General features: G+C 42.3%; 1 protein-coding gene across 1 annotated transcript in view; it reads right to left on the minus strand.

Annotated features, from left to right (window-relative positions):
• Positions 1–1486: 1486 nt before the first annotated feature.
• LOC139731075 (uncharacterized) overlaps positions 1487–22538 on the minus strand; it is a 40025-nt gene continuing 18973 nt past the window's right edge. The window contains exons 19-33 of the mRNA XM_071641955.1: positions 22175–22312; positions 21067–21780; positions 19077–20636; positions 16285–18585; positions 15657–15830; positions 14725–14877; positions 13670–14054; positions 12570–12759; positions 11754–11962; positions 10155–10333; positions 8734–8882; positions 7362–7553; positions 5412–5580; positions 2375–2515; positions 1487–1602 (exon numbers count right to left, since the gene is read on the minus strand). Coding sequence (XP_071498056.1) covers positions 1487–1602; positions 2375–2515; positions 5412–5580; positions 7362–7553; positions 8734–8882; positions 10155–10333; positions 11754–11962; positions 12570–12759; positions 13670–14054; positions 14725–14877; positions 15657–15830; positions 16285–18585; positions 19077–20636; positions 21067–21780; positions 22175–22312 — 6770 coding nt within the window. The remainder of the gene's footprint in view (positions 1603–2374; positions 2516–5411; positions 5581–7361; positions 7554–8733; positions 8883–10154; positions 10334–11753; positions 11963–12569; positions 12760–13669; positions 14055–14724; positions 14878–15656; positions 15831–16284; positions 18586–19076; positions 20637–21066; positions 21781–22174; positions 22313–22538) is intronic.

The raw sequence follows: 22538 nt of genomic DNA on the forward strand, positions 1-22538 counted from the left end.
TCCCTGGGTCCAGTCGTCTGCCAGTGGTTCATTGTTCCCTCGATTGCTGACTTTCAGTACGCGGTGAGTGATCTGCCTTTCAGTGCCATTTTTCACATACATGTGCTGTTCAAGATATATCGTTCCTGCTCCGCCATCTTCAAAACCTCCCGACCCTAAAAACAAAACAAAAAAATCATCCTAGCCATATTTAACCCGTTGAGGACGGTTTGATTTGCTACAACACGCATTTCCCATAGACACCTGCCCGAGTATACTTGGGACTCGTCCTCAATGAGTTAATAGAGTTTTTGTAATCAAGTCTCATCCACACATTCCTGTAACGTGACAGATAATTTGCATACAAAGACTGTGTCTGATAACTCGATTTGATACAAACACAGAAAAGACTTGATATTAAATCAAATAAAGAGTACGTCCTATCATAATCATGAAAGTATCATAGATTAATTTGATTTTGAACGAATGTTCATAGAAAACAAGAATAACACTTAATAACACCCAAAAGCTAAAGAAGGTTGCATTACAAGGCATGGAGAAGTGGTGAAAGTTCCTTAAAATGCATACACATGAAGACATAGCCGATTAAAGAATTCGAGTGAATTGTGCATACAGTGAAACTGTTTTCAAAAAGCCATAACACAACTTTAAGAAAATGGCCTACCACCAGTGGCACTGATTGTCCCGTTGAAATTGACGTTCTTCTGGTAGCTAATGGCAACCCTTCCGCCGCCTCCTCCTCCTCCTCCTTCATTGCTACTCTTTGAGCCATCTCCACCTTCCACCGTGACGCCGCCGTATCCGTCGAGGTCCTCACACTCAATCCACACGCTACCTCCTGCACCGCCCCCTATTGGCAGAGGGTGCAGAGACGAGAGAAAATCGGCATTAAGAAGATGAAAGAAAGCAAAAACAAGACTACAAAAACTAACTTTATGTTCAACAGCAGCATCCGTCATTACACAACATGATCATATCCTTAAAGTCCATTGTGTTAATAAGATGGGCCCTATACCGCATCAGAGCAAATCCCAATGGGGATAGCTAGGGCCTTTGACCTTTGCTTTTGAATTAAAAAAAAACAAATCCTCTCCCTTTCTAGCTGTGCTAACAAGTACCAAATCAGAGCAAAGTCAAATCGAGAACAGGGACTTTTACCTTTGCTTTTGAATACTTAAAAAACAAAAATTGAAATGAAAATAATCTGTAAATGCACATGTAATTATGTAGACAAGTTGGTGAGGTTTTTCATCATCTTTACAATGATGATAATTATGGCTACTATCAATACTAGAATTGCACTAAAAGATACTATCAAGTATCACTATGGATTATACAAGGTAATTATGATAACTGTTATTTCCATTATTGCTACTATAATCATTATTGTTTGATAAATCTGACAAAAACAATATACCTGCTCCAACGTTTTGTGTTGATTCTCCATTGGCTGAAATCACTCCATCAATGATCACGTGACGTGATGTCACTCCCAAAGCTCCGCCTCCACCTCCGCCTTTCCCGAGCAGCTGGACAGTGTTCTTGTATGGCTGGGAGCCAAAGTACAGTTGACCTGCAGAACCAAGGCATTGTTATCATACACTGTTTGAGATAAAATTGGATCACATGGAAATTTGTGCCAAAAGATTTCATAATGTCTTTTTGGCACTAAACACAGCTCAACAACTGAGTAAGTTAATGCACATCATAAAAATCTGCTCCATAGACTTGCAGCAGCCCATTGCCATACACTCTAAATTCCTGTATTTTTGCACAGATTATCAGAAATACGAACACAAATACCAGCAGGTCTATACACAAATACACACCAAAAAAAAAAAAAAAAAAAAAAATTGGGGTCTTTCTATTGATCTCTCTTTCACAGTGAAAGTTCAGCAATGGGGGTCGAGTTCTTCTTCTTCTTCTTCTTCTTCTTCTTCTTCTTCTTTTTCTTCTTCTTTTTCTTCTTCTTCTTCTTCTTTTTCTTCCTTCTTCTTCTTCTTTTTCTTCCTTCTTCTGCTTTGTCTACCACAGTACCTAATCCTGCCTCGCTCCAATTAGCTGAAGACTTAGACATGATTAAAGAAAGTCTGTGTTCAAGTTAGTGTAACTGTATAAAACTGATTACTTTTTACAATTCTAAATCGATACTGGTATCTTAATATACAGCTTAAAACATAGTTGAACTTTCTTAATCTTGGATACAGTTAACCCCGGCGCGGGGCGCTGTAACACAGTACGTATTGGGGTCGCTGCTGCGGTTAGGATACAGTGGACATAATTTAAGATAATGGAGGCTGATGAGATACAGACAACATGTTCAGCCTTTCAGTAAAGGAGAAAACGAAGTAAATAGAAGATGTGATTTCCTTACCATAGTCCCGCCCAAAGCCTCCTGCGCTGCCATACTCGGTTGGCTGGTAGAGGGAACTGTAGGCCAGACCAACCCGGGACTCTCCCGAGCCCCGCCCACCGCTTCCCCCGTGTCCTCCTCCGCTGGCACCACTTCCCGAACCTGAATAAATGGATCGAGTAAACTAGTTGGAGTACGCGTATAATGCCAGCAAGAGTACATACCCTTCTCACACTTAAAATGCAAGAGAGTCCATGTCCACGACAATCATTCTCATAAATGGTAAAAGTTACACAATGTTGCCAGATGTTGGTCCCCGTGTTGATCCTGATACGTCTCTTAGTTATAGCGTTTCTCTTCTCTCCTCATAAACCACACACACGAGACCGATCGATATGGAGACTGCCGGTACTTTGATTGCGTCATACCCGTCAGGAGTGTGGCCAGGTAGGTAGAGGGACGTTGACGGGACGGCAGGGGGGGGGGGGGGGGGGGGGGGGGGTGGGGGGAGCAAACATATCGTGACCCCCCCCCCCCCCCCCCCCCCCCCGCCCACCCATAATTCTCCAGATGAGAAGCTTTTCTTCTTTCACCCAAAGTGTGCACAAGATTGCTGCATTTCAATCTTAAAAACGCAAAATCTCAAAAATCTCTCGTGGGCCTGGGAGGGGGGGGGGGGGGGTGTAATATCCCCTCCAATGTACACCCTCTCCCGTTGGGTCCTTTTCCCATAGACTTAACTTCTTTAGTGCACTAGTTTTGCCAGATTTCCGAGGCCCTAATGTTTCATCAAAATGAATTGTGCACCAGATCTGTCACTTCATTGAGAAAAAAAAATGCACAAGTTCCGTCATGAACGGTGGAGGGGATAAAAATAATAATACGGATATATCTCCATTCAATTAGCCTTTCCCCGCTTGGTTTCTCTTCATAGGCCTATTTATTGTAGAATTAAGTCGATCTTGGGGGAATGACAGCTTCCCAAATTCCATCAAATGTGCACTTTTGACGAGATATTTTCGTTTGAAATCTAAAAATGCAAAAGCCCTGGACATCGTCCATCGTATGAGGGGCATCAATCCCGATGCATGGACGGGGGGGGGGGGGGGGGGGGGGGGGGGGGCAAACGCCATTTTGTCCCCTAATAATTCCAGAAATGAGGACAATTTTCTTGCCTTTTTGATCTGTCCAAATTATTCACCCATTGTGCAACAGATTGTTGAATTTCAATTCTGAAAAGACAAATTCCCCTTTGAGTGGGAGGGGGATACCAGTTATCGCGGCTTTTAGTCGTTCAGTTATCTGTGAATATTTATTTTTCTTGCTTTCTTGATATGAGGGGAAAAAATCCAAAAATTTCTATTAAAAAAAAATGTGCAAAATGCAAAATGCAAAATCTCCCTGGTGTGGGAGGGGGTATCCCCTCTCCAACCCCCCCCCCCCCCCCCATCTCGATCGCTCCGCTTCCTCGCACAGATATTGCAACTCCCAGTTTGCCCCACCCCCACCTCACCCCAATCTTAAAAACGGATCGACCCCGCTGAACTTGACTATTAATATGATGGAATAGATTTTGATTTTATTTTATTTCTGAATGTCTTTTTCATACGTAACTGAAAAATAAAGTCAATAGAACGAACTAATTGAGCACAGTATAATTTGAATCCGACAGTTAAAACAGATGTTATATAATTAATTCAAATATATCCAACAATTTTTCCAACACAATGCAAAAATGAAAACAAGCAGGCATTGTTTTATGCATATATTAAATTTATGCAAACATAGGATCCCCTGTATCTGTCGTTAAAAGACATATTAAGCAACTCTGGATGTAACAGAAATCATAGGAGACCATCATTATAAGCAAACGCTTGACGAGGACAATTGCCTCAGAAATGATTGTCTAAACAATACAACAGTACATAAGAATATAATATTCAAGTCACCACTCACTGAGTGGCGCTAAAGAAAGAAAGGGGAGAATGAGGAGAAAAAAGTGCGGTGCATTGTGCCAAAATGTGAAGTGTTTGCGTGGAAATGAGTTGTGAATTATTATGTGTTAATGTTCATGTTTGTTGTCTACGTTCAGTTCGGAGCCTTTACTTTAACTATAGAAGGTTAAAAAAAATCAGATAAATAGCAACATGCTCTAATATTCGGACACATTGAGTTAATATCATATCTTTAAGCTGTTTTTTAAACAAATATAGATATAGATATCGGGTAAAAAAATCTAAACATCAGGGCCATGATGTTTTAAGGATTTTTGTGCTTAAACAATTCTTGGGTTTTCAAGATGATAATCAGATGAACGGAGAGTTGGGGTAAGAATGAATATTGAAATTAGGAATTAGGAAATCATTGAACACTGAGGGAAGTTGGTTGAACGTGTAGGAATAATATGTGCATGAAAATTGCCGTTTTGAAAATATGAATTTCATTAATCTTCAATGTTTTTAATTAAGAAAACAATGGTTCAGAGGGAGATAAGTAATGGGAGTTTGTAATCAACCGCATTGCTCGTTTTTGTAAAAGTAATATTATATTGAGTTTGTTTTAGTTTTGTTTTAGTACCATAAATCGCTTTCCCACAATGTTACAATACGTATACAAGGTAATATTAAAGCATTACACAATATAAACAAAGATTTCTGAGAAACCAAGTTTCTCAGTTGGTATAGAATTCCGATGCCTACAAAGTGAAGTATGAACATTGTGTAAATGATCATTCCAAGACATCGGGGGGCATTTCATGAAGGAACTTGTCGGATAAAATATCTGACAAGTCAATTATATCCGACAAGTTCAGAGAAATTAGCCAATCAGACTAAAGAATTTCTCAAAACTTGTCGGATATAATTGACTTGTCAGATATTTTATCCGACAAGTTCCTTCATGAAATGCCCCCTGTCTACGACTTTAAGATTTCTGTATGCAGTCTCATGATGGTCATCACTGCAAACCACAATAATGATAATAGTTGGTTAAACGCTTCTTTTCTGAGCATGATTCTGCACTTAGAATACATTTAAAAAAATCAGAAGCCTCAACCTACCATAACCCTGACCAGGTCCTCTCACTGGTGTAGGCCCAGATTCAGTCGAGAGCTGAATGCCGAACCCAGAGTGCTCAAGGTTGATTTCACCTCCAGAGTAGACAGCAAAGAGATGAGAGCAGGACACGTTCAGGCCCACATTAGACTGAAAGTGGCCACCTCCGTACACCTGAAGTGTCAAAATTTAGTGTAAGGGATGTATTCATTTTCATATTCAGTTACCAGCAATTAAGGGCCTATCCATGGTGTGACCGTGCATCACAAAACCAACAAAAATTTGAGGGAGGGGAAGTGGAAGGAGGAGGGAGCTTCCGGTGAGCAGTTAATGTCGGCTTGAAAGAGAAAGAGAGAGAGTCCATCAGAGAGGGAGGGGGGTTAAAGTTCTTCCGTCTCCGAATGCTGCTGAAGAGTGTATTTTTTGTTTCCTCGTTTGTTGTTATTGTTTTCTACAGATTTTTACATTTAAAAATAGGTCACAATTCTGGACGAGTTAACCCCCCCCCCCCCCTCCCCCCAACTCCCGCTTCGTTGGCGTTTATGGTAGGGAGTCTTGCCGCCTCCGAGTAAAAGGCTGATCGAGCGCGGATATCTTGACAGTAGCCGGTACTTACCAAAACTCAACCATGGTTGTATACAGTTGGGAAGAAAGGTTTCTTATACCAGCGGGTTTTTTGTTGTTTTTTTTTTTTCTACACAGGTACTCGAATATCAGAATTTGAAGTAACTTTGATCGGTAAAAAAAAAAAAAAAAAAAAATATGCGACAATTTAGAATTTAGTAACCTTTTGGTAATCATATTATTTCTCGTTGTCATATGATAGAATCCTTATAATAAAATCCTTGGTTTTGATTGGCCGATGAGGAGCTCTGCTCACGGACTGTTACTAGTAACTGCCACAGACTGACAACTACTACTAACTAGTATCTGACTATAATTGTCAGGGCTGACAACTTTCATGGTGTTAATGGTGCCCAGGTCACCGCACGCCATTCACGGCTGCTTATCTGTCAGTGCCGGTGACCAGCCCGATCGAATCTCAATTCTAAAACTGCAAATGCCGCGACCCTCATGTGGAAGGGGATAGGGCCTGCCCCTCCCACACCCTCTCCCTCATACTGGTCGCTGCAAGCGCTTAGATAATACAGTTTTAAATTGTTTTATCAGTAAATTGAAAAAAAAAATCACACAACAACTCGGGGCCTATAGAATTACGTTTCTTATATTTATGGGCTCCTCTAGCAATTTAGATAAATGTTGTGTTATAATATGCAGTATCAAAAACAGAACATGTTTAATTCTGTCGAAATAAATATCTGCATATAATCTCACCAAATAGATAAAACAGTTTGTATATTAATACATCACTCACACACTTATCATTAATATATGCTTAGGACCTATACACATATATCGTAAATCCATAATGTGTAATTATGCTAGCATATTTATACAGCTGATCACGTATGCAACCACACGAGGAGAGACACAAAGCCACGCACAGGCAGGTTGGCAGGTAACTACACTGAGCATTTCTCACATTCGTCACTTATCGATAGATTTATACTATTGTAGGAATTTTCGCAATTCCGCATGATTCATATATACATATATTATGTATTCCGTTTATTATATCCGTCATAGTTTATCTCATACGGATTACTAAGGCTATCTATAATGTGTTTTGTGGACTTTTGTTCTTATCCTAGAAATGTACTTTCGTTTGTCATTATAATATACCGCATAGACACATAACGTACAAAACCAGAGGCCAAAAGCTTGGCAATAAAGTTAAGTGCGGTATACGGTGTCGCATTATTTTTCGTCAGATTAATTTTCTGACTGAATGTCAGGAAGATATAGGGAAATGCATTTAACATCATTGGCAATTAAGACAGGTTTGCAAAATTTGACAACGTGCAACTGTATAAGGGTTCAAGAAAATAGCATACTGTAACATTTGTGGCACTGAGTTGCATTCTATCGTAGACAGTGGCACCCTCAAGCCAGAAAGTTCCTCCATCCTGCACGTGTAGACTAGACAGCTCGTGCTCACTGGGGGCGCTGTTTAACCCCAGGCTGCCATTCGAGTCGATGTGAACGTACCCGCCATCGAATACGAACAAGTCTTCGATGCCAGCAACCTGGATGAGGCACATCACCAACACAATTAAAAGTAATAATAAAATGAAATTAACGGCAGATGAAGAAGATGCATTTTTGCTTCATAATTTTTACAAGGTCGCACGACAAGGGTCCAACTTTTCTTAGCTTAAAGGTACACAGACCAGGGATTTAAGAGGGCGCTGTTGTATGGACGAATCACGGCACTGGACGCATCTGTTCCGAACGTCGGAAATTACTAGATGTGTCGGCGAATTGTAGCGACTATTGGACCTGTAGGCCTACATGTAAGAGCGCGCACGCATAAGAGAGCACCCCATGATCCGCAAGACTGACTGCAAACTAGCGCTTTACATCGTCGATCTTCTCAATGAACGTGGCGGGATCATTCGGCCATCCAAAAGCGCCCCTTTGAATCCCGAATATCCATACCTGTGCCTTTAACTGATAGTGAATTTATCTTGAAAAGACGCATAATACCTCAACAGCATTCGACAACGCTGTTATTAAGAAAGTACAAATATTAATCTCTGTTGTTATACACAAAAGGAGGTGTGGAGAGGAATGCATTTGGCACTTCAATGGAGATTATTTTATTCAGCTTCAGGCAGCCCACCACATCACTGCTTTCTTCTTCTTGATAGAGTAAATATACAATTATACATTGAAGCTATGACGAAATCCTAGCGATTGCGATGTGCAAGATTACAGCATTTCATTTGACTGTAAAGACGAGGACTTGCAAGACAGGAAAAAAAAATTAACAAAACAAAACAAAACATGGAAAACATTTTTCCTCTAGCCAAATTTTCAGAGAAAGTACAGCCTGAGAGCACTTTGACACTTTTATAGTTCTTTGTGGACGTTTACGAAAAACTCCGTTGTGTCCTTTCCATAGGCTTTATAGGTTTCAACACGCAATTTGATGTTTGCATATTTCGTATTGAGATTGTGGTCTCATTTGTACCATAAATGTAGTGAAAGCAGATCAGACAGAACGAAGTTAATACAATGTTCATTCAGCCTCCTACAAAAAAAAGAAGAAGAGTTTTGAACTTTACTAGCGTATAGGTGCTTCTTGGGTGCAGGGCAAATCAAGTTTTAAAGCATTCAATGAAAGCAATATGAAACACACAAGGCATTTAAGAGAACTTAATCCTCTCTGAGAGTCTAATCTCACACAGAAACTGGTGACCTTACATTGCCAGAAGACACAAGTTCCACTCCCTTGAAGAAAGCCCGAGAAGGCATCACCAGTCCACCTTCCTCGTACACACGCGTGCTAAAGGAAATGTCGGGGTGCGTCACGTTGATGCTCATCGTCTGTTTGAAGCCCAGATGAAGACGACCTGAGTGGGAGGGGAACATACAAATTTCTCGACTATAAAGGTCTGACTACAATCATATTCAATGCATTTCAAATCTCAGAATCAAAATTTTCCACCGTGATTTGCGTAAGATTGTAAGTTGTTCTCTTAAATTCTTGGATTTTTTTTTTCTCGCACAGTGCAGAGAATCATGTTGCATGCAACGAACTCCAAGAAATTCTGCTTTCCGTTAGAAAGGAAGACCTGGCGGACGGAGGAATTCCAGATTGGTTTCTCAAAATATTACCTCAGTTCGTCAGTAAATTCTCATCGAGGCACGTAAAGCATGTAAAGAGTTATCATACATTGCTATTTTAAGGGTTCTATCCATCACGACTCGAAATCCACCTTTCTGTGAATTGATATCATTACGTTAAATTTTGATATCACTGCTCGTGTGTTTGTGTGTGTGAGCGTGTTTCAAAAAGTAGTATGGAACATTCGCATTCATTTAAGCCTTTCGTTGTTCATTTTGTTCACGTTGCAGAAACTTATTAGTTATCCTTAGATTGGCGACACTTTTTAGAAATGCGACGTCCGCATTTACACCATTGTAGTATACATTTATCATAAATTAATGTACTTTATGCATGTCACACCAAATCGAGTACAATTTTGTGATTTTGAGTACATTTTCCATGGCAAGTAGTGCTCTGTCATGAAACTCATACAAACTTTATTATTTCTTATCAATCATTTTGATTGATTAATTTTACGCTAATTATGGATTATAGAAGATAAGTGGTCAGTGACAATTTCCAATGAAAAACAAAGTAAGAAACGAAAGTCGAACAAATGAGGAAATAATGTAAAAAAATAAGATCTCCAAGCAACAAAGTATAATAACAGTTCAAATGACTTTTGGAAGTTTTATTATGTACAACTATATTATATATGCTAAAACAGCTGTAGAAACCAAAAAAATGACTCACAATGCTTTTATTTGGTGTTTCATAGCCTGAAGTAACATTTTTGGCCTAATTTGCAATAAAATGGAATCAAATCAATCCAAAATAAAAATCGATACCTTTGAAAGATTTAACGGTACAGTCGCAGTTGTGGATTACGATGCCGGTGTCGCGAGTGCAAAATTGATTTAATTTCATCGCAATCGCGCCATCAACAGCGAGATGGGGGACTGAATCAGCCCCCCCCCCCTCCAATATAGCATAGCCAAAACGGCCAGTACGCTTAGGGTTAACCGATCCAATTGTAAAGTTATGGTCGTTGAGAAGGAAATGAAACCACGCCCACCTGTCGAGTCGCCCAGCAGCTCCCCAACCTGTACCGTGACAGGTTCGGTGAGGTTCCCGTTCGGCATGAACGCTAGCTGTGCGCCACCCGTGATGTGAAGTTTGTCAAACATGTGAGAGTTGGTCCCACTCTCGCCTTCTATCCAGGTTCTGGCGCTGTCCAGTTCGCGGACCTCATACCTTCGCACATGTAACAGACAAACGGGGAAAATAGACACACGAAATAAAAACTAAAGACAAACACAAACACAGATACAAACCAACAAACAGAAATGTAGGCATATACAGCAAATTAGGTAAGTATAGATCGAAAGAATTGCCCAGAAAATAAATTGAGACTTAAAAGCAGACACGATAAAAAAAAGAACTATACATAGACCTTGACAGAGGCAAATAAACAAGACGTTGTAATTACGATGTAGAGTTTTAGGGCTCACCATGTGAGATAGATCTGACAAGGTCTGTTTGGATAACGAAAGGGGAGTGAGAAGATTTGAACGGTAAGATAAACAACGTGGTGATGACGGAAAAAGAGAGAAAATAAGTGGAAGGCGGAAGACAGGTGGCGGGAAGGAAGAAGACAGAAAAAACGAAGGATGTATTCTTTCTAAGAGGTCATTAATGAACTGCTGGTAGACCTGGGCCCCGTTTCATAAAAGATATTAGGATGGCAACTCTTGTTGGAATGGCAACTTCCAATAGCAACAGCCAATCAGGAAGCTGGATTTTTGTCATTACCATGACAATTGCCATTCCAGCAAGAGTTGTCATCGTATCAACCTTTTATGAAATGGGGCCCTGGTAAGTCTGTTAGGTATATTCTAAAAAAAAAAAAAAAAAAAATTAAGTTCAATCTTGTACCTTTACCAGCCTCACACTGGGAGCACCTTTCAAACCAGTTAGCACCTGTAAGGTGCAACTTTGCACCTTTCCGGTCTAAAAGGTGCAAAGTAAGTTAATGCAACCGTAAGGTTGCTCCCAGTGTGACAAAAGGTGCTAAGTTAAAACTAGTTTTCTTAGAGTGTATAGGAAAGACACAGGAATAGGTGAACAGAAAGGTAGAGTCACTCAGTGATGACTAGAGATTATTCTTTCTTGAGGAGTCCCAAAGGGGACTGTGATTTAACATAGGAAGCGTATACATTCGTTTCCGGGCTTCTCAAGAAAGGAATAAGTCACCTTCTAGTTAGAAGGTGACTCGGGGATATACAAAATGCACTCCCGTTATAACGAACACAGTTATAACTGCACTCTCGTTACAATGAAGTAAAACTTCAGGTTCCGAAATTATTGTTTCGCTATAATTATCTTTATATACTATATAGTTTGCTTATAAAGAAGTTTCGATGCAACGAAAGATAAGAGGATTTCGTTATAACGGGAGTCGCCTCTGATAAACTTTGGTGAAAGGGGGGAAATGCGTGAGTCTTCTAGCTCATATCTGAGTAGAGAAATACCATCTCTTTTCATTTCGAGACATTGATGACTTGATGATTCATAGGTATACATGTGATTACGTACATGAGAACCAAAACACAATCCGTGTTTATCCACATCGAGGCACAATCGTGCAAGCTCTGTGTGTATTCAAACAAAATACCTGGAGTGAACGTGTGCTTCTCCCACGTAGATCTCAACCTCTGAAAGCGCTGCTGTGCTAGACGAGCTCCGCTGCAGAGAGATGGTCAGCGTGTCTGCTCTGCGCTTGACCGGAAGTTCAATGAACGGCTCGGACCCCTCGCAAGGACTTGGGGGACTCACCCATGTTTCGGTTACCGGATGGGACACCCCGGATAATGCAGATGTAACCTGTGTTATATATTATGAAAACTTAAGGTACATGAACTTCTACATATTTCACCTAAATACTCCCTCTGAAATTAGAGGTAAAAGATAACCCCTTAAATTGACACACTTTTATGAGGTAAATGCGTATCCTTAGTCGCCAATTATGCTGAAATATTCGACAGTTTGCTATTAAAAAACAGTTCAAGGTCTCACATAACATTTACAGATAGATCACGATGAATTATCAAAGTTGGTTACTTCTTGCCTCTATGGTAGGACACTTTCCTATACGTCAAATACGTAACGAATGCATCGTTAGTTTCTGGAGGCAACTGCTTCTCAAGGCAATTTTCGAAGGAAGATCAAAACATCCGGACACACAAAATAAATAATTATATAAAAGCATATTAAATAGATAGCCAGGTGGGTAGATGAATAAATAGACAGACGGATAAATACATAGATAAATCAACCCCCCCCCCCAAAAAAAAAAATCTTTTTATCAAAATTTAAATCGTATAAAATAATTCCGTTACGATACGAAAAATATCATTTGATTAGATTTCCTTGCATAGATATCGAGTACATTTCATCGTTTTCCTAAATTCAAAACTGATCTCACAATTACCCAAAAACTTGACGGCACAGCGCAAGCCACGTGCACCCTGAGAACGTTGACGAAGAAGGCTTGACCCAGGTCAAAGGTCAAGACTGGGGAAGAACTGGAGTATTCACTGCGATAATAGGACCTGGCGTCATTGCTGAAGGTCTGGTCAAAGAGATAGGCCAAGAAGTAGAACTGGTCATCAGTGTGCGTCCTGTGGGGCAGAAACAGAGACAAGGATTCAAACCTGGATAAAAAAAGGTTATTGTAGGTTCAACCGTGTTCTGAGAATATACAGTCACATTCGCCTACGTCGATTTTAAAAGGACTTGAGAAAATCTTCGACTTATGTGAATTTCGAATTACGCATTAGAATTACAGTAACCCTTGTTAATATCCATCCATTATTTTCGAATTATTATTTTTTTTTACTTATCGGAGGTCGACTAGGACGAGATGATCCGTACGTGCAAAGATGTCTGAACTGCCTTTCTGCTTCCACAAGTTTATCGTTATCACATTCACTAGGTGATTGAATGATAAGTGCAGTATTGCTTTCAAAGAAAATTACTATTATTATTCTAAAGACTTTCATACATCATGGAAATGGCTATCATTGCAATCTTTGAAAATGGAATAGCAGTAAAAACCATGTGCCGAAATTCGACCACGCGCAAAAGCATAGGTTTTGCATTTTGTTCGCGGTCGAACTTTGGACGGCGTTATGGTCGAATTATGGGCGGCTTGCTTTAAGCAGAGCACCTGGGATACTATGCAGACCAGTCTCAATGGTCACATTGCCTAAGAGAAGATGAATTTTGTTTCATTCTGAATTTGATTATCTGAGGGTTAAAGAGCTATAAATCGTCCTTGTAAGTCATCTTGAGTTATGAAATACTTTCGCACATCGTTCCAATTCAAAGAAGAGTCCTCATGTACATCGGGGTTAAAGGTTATAGAACACTGTGGAAAGTGATGAAAGTGAGTCCCGCGCAAATAGGCTTATCTTACAAATTTACTCCTCTATTGAATACTTGAAAGACAGGAACAGACCGGTTAGAAATAACAAAACAACAAAAGTTTCTATTCCTGACTCTTCTTCGTAATAATAATTAGTCACTAACCGGTGATCATCAAACGCACTGACGGTAGAGGTAACGGTTACGCCGGAGGGCGCCGAGTAGAACCGAGATTTGGATTTGGCGCCCCCGTCCATATTCAGACGGCGCCCAATATTCTCAATTTCCTTCGTGACAGGCCTCCTCCCGGCGTTGTCCACCTGCAAGACAGAGTATCCTGTTACTGTGTGCTGGAGGTACGCAGTGCCACTTGCCCCAGCCTCGGCACCACTAGCAGCAATGGCACCACCGGCGGTTATCAAGGCACCGTGATATTCTCCGTGGGTGACGTTGCTCCGGTGGTAGATGGCAATCCTTCCACCGGCACCACTGGCACCATTAGTGAACCTGGCTGCACCACCTCTTGCCTCTATGGAACCAGTGTGACCACCTGAAGTAAAACGGAGAGCATACACCGCATTTATCTAAACGATATCCATATGAATGACATCGATAAATGATATCAATATGAAGTAGCAACATTCCAAACCACTTCTATGCAATCATCAGTCAAGGTCATCAACAAAGATGTTGGGTCCCAACATTACAGTCATACTTCAACACCCCTATAAAGAAATAAGCATTGTATCGATGTGATTATGGACAACTCATAAAACATTTCAACATCCACAATACGTGGTCAGCCCTCAACATCTTCTCTACAACCGATGAACGGGCGCAATCCTGCTCATTCTCGATAATTATGATCATTCTATATCTTCACATGTTGAAGATATTTATCTACTTAATCACGAACTAGTACAAAAAACCTAATGATCTATGTAAAACGAGAACCACTCTTGGAGTTAAAACATTAAAATTCTCTCAAGCCTGCATTTATTTGAATTAATTTCATGGTTTGGAGTTGCAGAAGCGGAGAGGGAGGAGTCCACGATTCTTTCATGGCCACTGAAATATGAATAGTTTTTATTATTCAAGGCATAATGTTTATCATGTAAAGCAAAGCCAGTGACTTATGGCAATCAAGAAATGTGATTACTTGGCGGCTATGTTTTTATGTTCCGTGTGTCAGTGTGTGTTGGATGTGTGGATCGTCTTACCCACAAAGGCCCCAGTCTCTACCAGAATGCTTCCTCCACTCCCGCCGGAGCTCGTGGCTCCTACGGAGGACAAGGGGAGGTCAAGGCTGTTGGCTGCGATCGTGCCGTCAACGCGGAGAGTGTCCTCTACGATGATGTGCAGCATTCCACCACCTAAACGAAAAGCGCAAAGGTTTAAGAAGTATTTGAAAAGTATATTACAGCACGGCCATAGACATACAATCAACGACCATACAACTGCAGACTTCATGCCAAAATCTTGCAGATTGATCTTATGACTAAGGCGCACATTGGCTAGGAAGAATCATTCAAACACATTGGTACCAAGTGAGCTAAACTGACAGACCAATGAGTTTTGTGCTTCCGTAAGACAGTTACATGTAATGCATTCCTCTAAGGCTAACTATCAAGCCACTTAGCGTTTATCAACGATACATGATCGTGCATCCTTATAGCGATCAACTTTCATTAATGTTTTCATGTTGTAATACAGTCAATTGTTAATGTTTACAGCTGTGTAAAGGTAATGGACCGGTCAACATATCATGCTTTTGTCTGAATATCTACATGATTAAAAAAAATTCTTTAAAAAAATCCTAGGTTACACGCATCTGTAGGAGCATGTAATAAACTGAAAGAACCCTGGGTTGAAGAATCATCAGTAACATAAAACAAATTGTCGACTTTATTCATATATTTTACCACCAAAATTAATATCCTTTAGGCCTAGTCCTAATTCAGCCAGAGCCCTATAAGCTCCTCCCAAAATAAGATAATATAGCATTACACAACTTTCCAAACAGATTCATCTGAGCGGGTCTGCAGGCCGCTAACAACATGTAGAAGTCTTTGGTAGTGATGCAGATTGAGGAGGTAATACTTCCAGGTAAGTATATTATATATGTAATAATTTGCACAGGTTTTCAACACACCTATACCACCATCAGCTCCTGCACCTCCACTGCCGAAGTCCCTTGGCCAGTAGACAGAGCCGTAGGGTAGGTTTTTGGGTAGGAAGCATGTTGTGAAGTTTCGACACTCCCCTCTCCCACCGAGCCCGCCATGTGAGGCGCCGCTGCTCCCTAGATGATGCAGCACTCCAGCACCTGCCGAATGACATGGGAAAATAAGAGGACAGCCACAATTTAGCTGGCCTCAAGTGTTCTACAGAATGGCCGGTCCCGTCTTGAATTTAAAGGCTCAGGTTCCAGGCTCTTGGCCGCTGAATTTATTCTAACAGTCTCAGGTCTTGGGAGAAGTTAATAACAAGCAAATGAATAAAAAAACCAAAAAACCTTAGATGGTGGCGGAATATCCATTAATACTGGCAATGTCCAAGTTCTGGGAGCGTGAAGACTACAAATGCATAAAAGTTGATGTATCAAAGGTTAAAAGATGAAGTCCCCTCGTGGGATATGAAATACTTGATATTATAAAGGCTTTTGCTGTACTCACAGAATATTCTAAATGACAAAATGTTTGACTTGATTTGCGTACTATTTGGAAGTAGTTATGGTTATATATATATTATGGTTATATTTGGTGTCAGCAAATGCTTACCTCGACCACGCTCTGCGAGGTATCCTCCGTCACTTACGTCCACAAAGCCACCGTCATCAACGGTCAAGTTCAGGCTTTCTAGGACAAAGTTCTTGCCATATACTTTTCCCCCTCCTTCCACAATCAGATCCCCCGTCTTCAGGAGATATGCATCACCGTGGGCAAAGGGAGAAGAAAAATTGAAGACGGAGCGCGATTTTACAGTCACTGTGCCATTAAATCTAAACTGTCTCGCTGGAAGACGGTTTGTTGAACCTGCAAGTTGCGCTTGTACTGCCGCACCATTGTAAAGAGTAAGATTGTGGATGTGATCAACCGTGCCAGCAATGTGGACGAAGACGTAACTGAGGACCGTGTCGTGCCCTAGGCCAAGATAGCCATCTTGGTACACATAGGAGCTGAAAGGCGTGTCAAGGAAGTCTCGCCTCAGGTCCACCACTTGATTAGGTCCGACATGAATGACTCCTGAACGATCACCAATCATGTGACGGAAGTGCAGGGAGGTGCTGTCATTGGGAGTTGGCATCAGGATAGCAAAGTGAGCATTGCCATAGATCTGCAGTTCATCGAAGTGGTAGTCATGTTTACCGCCAGCAAAGTGATGCTCTCCGCTTTGTGGCAAAACCCACGCCTTAAAGCTATCCGTTGTGATGTCGGCGTAGGATTCAACCGCAGAGACATGGCTACTCGACAGGAAATCATTATCAACCAAGAGTGTGCGATGCTCGTGAACGAGATGGTACAAAAACACAGTTCCCGGGCCTCCAGGCTCATATCCCACTCCACCGTGAGCCACGAATCTGCCTCGAAAGGTCTCATTCCTCCAAAGATACACCGAAATTCTTCCACCTGCACCCCCACCACTCTGGGTGATGTCCCCTGAGGAGCCACCGTTTGCGGTGATCTTCCCACGGCCCTGTATGAGATTGCATGTCATGAGGATGCTTCCTCCACTACCTCCTCCGCTACGTCCGTTCCCTCCAGGCTTTCCATCGGCACTCATGACACCGTCGATCTTCACCGTGTCAGAGATGTTGAGCAGCAGAAATCCTCCGCCACCTCCACCGCAGTCTCCGCCTCCTACGCTACCGAAGTCAAAGGGCTCGTAGAGATTTCCATACGGCTGACCAGTTTGATCAGCACCAACACCCCGCCCACTCGTGCCGCCATGGCCACCTCCGGAACTCCCACTGATGTGACAATTTCCTCTACCAATATTGACCCCATTCGTTGCATTTAGAATGTTCGTAGTGTTGTAGCCGAGTCCATCGCTATGCAAGTGCCCTCCATCGTCGATTGTTAGATTTTCTGCCTGTATGAATGCATGGGAGAATCTCACTTCTCCTCCTCCCTCTACGTCCAGACTTCCAACATTCAGAGTGATGCCTGGATCGAGGGTTGTTGAAGTTCTACTAGACATCAAAGCGAAATCCTGAACAACGATTGTCTTGAAACTGTAGAAACTGCTGTTATGACCTTCGGTATGGCCACCATGCTCCATAGAGAACACCCCATAGTGGCGAATCACCAAGTGAATTATGTGGCCAAGGGTGCCATGCATCCATATGCTGACATCGTGCACGGTGGTGTCTGGTGCCAAGCCAAGGTACCCTCCATGGTACACCCTGGTGCTAAATGGTAGATCAATCTCGGGTCGTTCTAAATCCAAGGTTTGATTGAAACCAATATGTAGTGTGCCCGTTCGATCCCCAATCATGTACAGGAAGAACAAGGTGGCTTCAGAGTCGACGGGATCAGTTAGAACAGCAGCATGGGCAGCACCATTCACCTGAAGTTCCTCAAAGTGGTAGGTGTAGGTGCCATTGGCAAAAAAGTGACGCCCGGACTGGGGTAGGATCCAAGACCTGCAACCATCCAAGGCTATCTCTGCGTAATTCCAAAGAGTGTGGTGAGGAGTCCGCGGCTGCAAACCTCCATTGTCCAATATCAATGTCCGATGCTGAATAGTCATGTCGTAGATAAAGACAGTTCCAGCTCCCCCATTTTCCATTTGTGAACTAGCACTGGCCCACCCCTCTCCTCCCCTAGCGTGGTAACTAAAACCTGTGGAAGTTTGGTTGAACTTGAAGTAAAGTGCAAACCGTCCTCCACCGCCCCCTCCTCCACTTGAAATGTCAGCAGCAGACGAGTCAATGAAACCGTTGCCTCCGTCCACAGAGAACCTTCCGTAGCCTTTGACAGTGGTGCAGAAGATCCACATACTCCCACCACTTCCTCCCCCTGCACCACCATCACCATCAGATCCCCGTGCAGTCACCTCACCATCGATATGCAAGGTATCTGTGGATAGGGAAAAAAAAGACTTGACTTTTAAGAAAATGGGGAAAACAGCGAAATTCATTCCACTCCCGTGTTTTCACTCCTTAAACAAGAAAATAATCACTTCCAATCTTTTTTATATTTCTATATTTAGGCCTACAACTTCTTGCATTATTGCCAGGTCTTTCCTATTTCATTGTAAATTGCCATATTCCTGAATATCGCGAACTGACAACTGACAAAAGCATTGGCAAAAGGTTCTAAAAGTCATTTTTCAATGATGAATGTTTTTGTCCAGGGTTAATCTGTTCGAGAAAACATGGTAACATGTTCCTGAATCAAAAGTGTTAAGTTTGATCATTCTTTAGACATCTGAGAATTCTAACATTTCATAACAGTTTTGGTTTTTCGTTTATGGCATGTTTTGATTATTTAAGTTCTTCTTTGAGTCCTGATAAAACAAACAAAAAAATGAAGATTAAATAGAGATATACATATCCTGTTGAGTATACCTGTGACATTCATCCAGATTATACCACCTCCTGCAGCACCTGGTTGGTCCTCCGATCCTAAGCCACCGGAGCTGCCAAACACGTAGGGTTCATACAAGTCGCCATACGGCAAACCTGCCCTCCCCGACACAGACATTAAGTCCATGTGTTGCTGGCAGCCAGAATTGTCAAACATACAGGTTCCTTGTGAGTTACTGTTTTGTTGACCCGATCCGCCACTGGGCAAGAAAGCACGACCTCCGGTACCACCATGGCTTCCCCCTGCTCGGAACCCCAGGTCATCCGGTGGTTTACCGGGGTTGACTGTTCCATGTAAGGAATTACTACCATGGGTGACATTGTCATGGTGCCACGAGTACCCTGTGCCATCAGCTGAGAGGAGTCCAGCATCATCAACTGTGATGTTTTGGGAGAGAATTGTGAGTCTCGAACCCTGCATCCTTCCCCCACCCTCGATGAAAAATGCTTTGGAAATGAAAGTGATGCCTGGTTCAAGAATTGGATCCGTGACAGCGTTCAACCAGCCACTGTCCTGTATCCTGACAAATTCAAACTGGTAGTGGCTTTCTGGTTCATCAGTAGTATGGCCGCCATGCCTCAGCCACATGTACCCTCCGTGATGCAGTGTAAGGTTTACAATATGGGAGAGTGTACCAGCGTTGTAAATCTCAACACCATGAACCACGGTCCTGGGCGCAAGACCAAGATGTGCACCCCTGTAGACATATACACTGAATGGAAGGTCAATGTCCTCTCGTTCAAGATCCATTTCTTGCATGTCAGCCAGATGAACGGCTCCCGTCCTGTCTCCAATCATGTGCAGGAAATGAAGGATTGGGGCAGATGACACAGTGAAGCCTTCAGTCGACAGAGCTCCAAATGGATGGCTAAAGAATTCATGCTGTACACCCAGTGAGTCTTCGGTTTGATTAGGTGGCAAAATGGCCACGTGAGCTCCATCATAGATCTGGAGCTCCTCAAACAGGAATTCATTGTTGGAACCAGCAAAATCATGCGATCCTGAAATGGGTAGGATCCAACCTCGGCAACCATCCTCTTCCAGATTCTGCCAGTCGATGAGCTTTTGTTTGGGTACAAGATTTCCATTCTCTATGAACAGTGATCTATGATCATGGAACATGTGGTAAAGGAAGATGGTGCCAGGGCCTCCTCCTTCACATTCCTGGCTTGACTGAGAAGGAGCACCTCCATGAGATTCAAACTTGAAGCCCGTTGATGTCCGGTTCTGCCAGAAGTACAGGGCCACTCTTCCACCAGCTCCACCTCCGGACTGAGAACCCCCTCCACCACCATTTGTCGCGATGGAACCATACCCCTTGATGAGATTGCAGTGCATCCAAATACTGCCACCACTACCACCCCCACTGGATTCACCACCGACTGCACCATTGGCGGACACCACCCCATCGATGTGAATAGTGTCAGTGACATTGAACCAAATTCGTCCGCCTCCAGCTCCTCCTGCACTGCCCCCTCCCGCACTGCCAAACTCCGTAGGTTCATAGAGATCGCTGTAAGGTCTTCCAGTTCGACGTACACCTGCGTTATAAATGAACAGACGAGTGTAACATCTTTTCAGTTCGATTAGTACTGAAGTGTTTTACAAAAACAAAAAGGAAGGCTGGAAATTTTACATAATATGGCGATGTTCATGAATAGATTTAAGTAATGCAAATAAAGCAGTACAAAACGAAAAATCATATCAATAAGGGAGCAACTGAATCTTCAAAAAACATAGAAAAGACGGGCGCTATTTCAAGCTTCCAGATGCATTTTGATAAGTCAGTCAATCTCAGTTTATAAACTTTTCCATTCACATAATCTGCAAGTGTTATCACAATAAACCCCTTTTCTACCATATTCTGGTTTCAAGGTTAAAATGATTTGCTATACAATTTCAAGAACAATCTTATAATCATAGCGTTGATATCCAAATCGTCCTTACAAGCAGGCGCTTGGGTTAATTTACCAATGCCATGACCACCACTGCCACCATGTCCACCACCTGACGACCCAGCACCAGGTTCTTCAAACCCTTTTCCAAAGTTTATAACACCGTGAAGACCCATCCTGAAGGTGCCGTTAGGGTATCGAGGGTCTCCGTCATCCGGCGAGTACCCCTGTCCATCGGCACTCAGAATACCCCCTGCGTCGATGGTGATGTTCTCTGCATGGATGTAGAGGTGCGTGGCCTCCACAAGGCCGCCTCCGTCTATCTGAAGGGATCGCACACGAAATGCCATCCCCGGGTCAATCACAGGGTTAGCGGTCATGCGGATATACCCATCATCCTGTACATGGATGGTGTTGAACTCATAATGACCGGCCACAGGAGCGAGGGCGGTTTTTCCGCCGCGATTCAAGAGCAAACGTCCACCGTGGTGTAACACAATATCGGTGACAAACACGAGAGTGCCATCCAAAGTTATGGTGACGCCGTGTACTATGGTGTCGTTGGCAAGTCCAAGCGTACCACTGGAGTACACCCTTGTGTTAAAGGGAAGGTCAATTTGAGGGCGATACAGGTCCATGACCTGATTGGGTCCGATGTGGAGGGTACCAGTACGGTCCCCAATCATATTTTCGAAATAGAGACTGGCTGTCTGGCTCTCGTTTTCCGCTCTGAGAGCAAGATGGGCGTTACCAAGCAGCTGAAACTCTTCAAAGTAGTACTCATGGTTTCCTGCATTTATAAACAAAAAACAACAGTCCTCGTGCCAGATTGAGCGAATTGTCTGCATTCACATATATTATAAACGTAAATGGACAAAAACCAAGGGTCGTCTCGTCTCTACTAATGACAACGGCACCATAAAATACAGATATGATAAAATTGCTTCTGAATAGTTCAACACAATATTTCTTCAGCAAACTGCAATTTGCACGACACTTACGTTACATGTAAAATAATGTAACACTACAGTTATCAGGTTTTTCATGAGGGTAACAAAGACTTCCCACATCACAAATTTGCTCCTTAATCCTGTGTGTTCCTCCAGGAATTATGACTGCGAGCCAATAACTTCTTATCAAGGTGCCTTTGCCTTCTCAGCATTCCTTGTCTTTCCTGTCCCTACCTGAGAAATTGTGATTCCCGGAAGAGGGCAAAATCCACGCCCTACCCGAGTCCTCACTCAGGTCCGCATAGTTCTGGATGTCGTCCTCGACGGGAGACTTGCCTTTATTGTCAATAATCAGGGTGCGATGGTTGAATTCTGGTGCAAGTGAATAGAGGAAAATGGGCATAGAGTGAAAATTAGTCCCGACAAAACTGGTTGACATTTAAAACTGTATGTGAACAGTACATAAAGAACGACAAAAATAAGATTCAATATACTAGTAGTTGATCAATAAATGAAGAGCTTTCAACCAAAAGGTGCTAAATCCATTGAAAAATGATACATTTAGCGCCCTTTGGAAGAAAGCTCTTCAAATAATAGT

This window comes from Diadema antillarum, unplaced genomic scaffold (assembly GCF_040938485.1).
Source record: "Diadema antillarum isolate AM-2024a unplaced genomic scaffold, OU_Dant_1.0 seq00000356_RagTag, whole genome shotgun sequence".
Classification (NCBI taxonomy): domain Eukaryota; kingdom Metazoa; phylum Echinodermata; class Echinoidea; order Diadematoida; family Diadematidae; genus Diadema; species Diadema antillarum.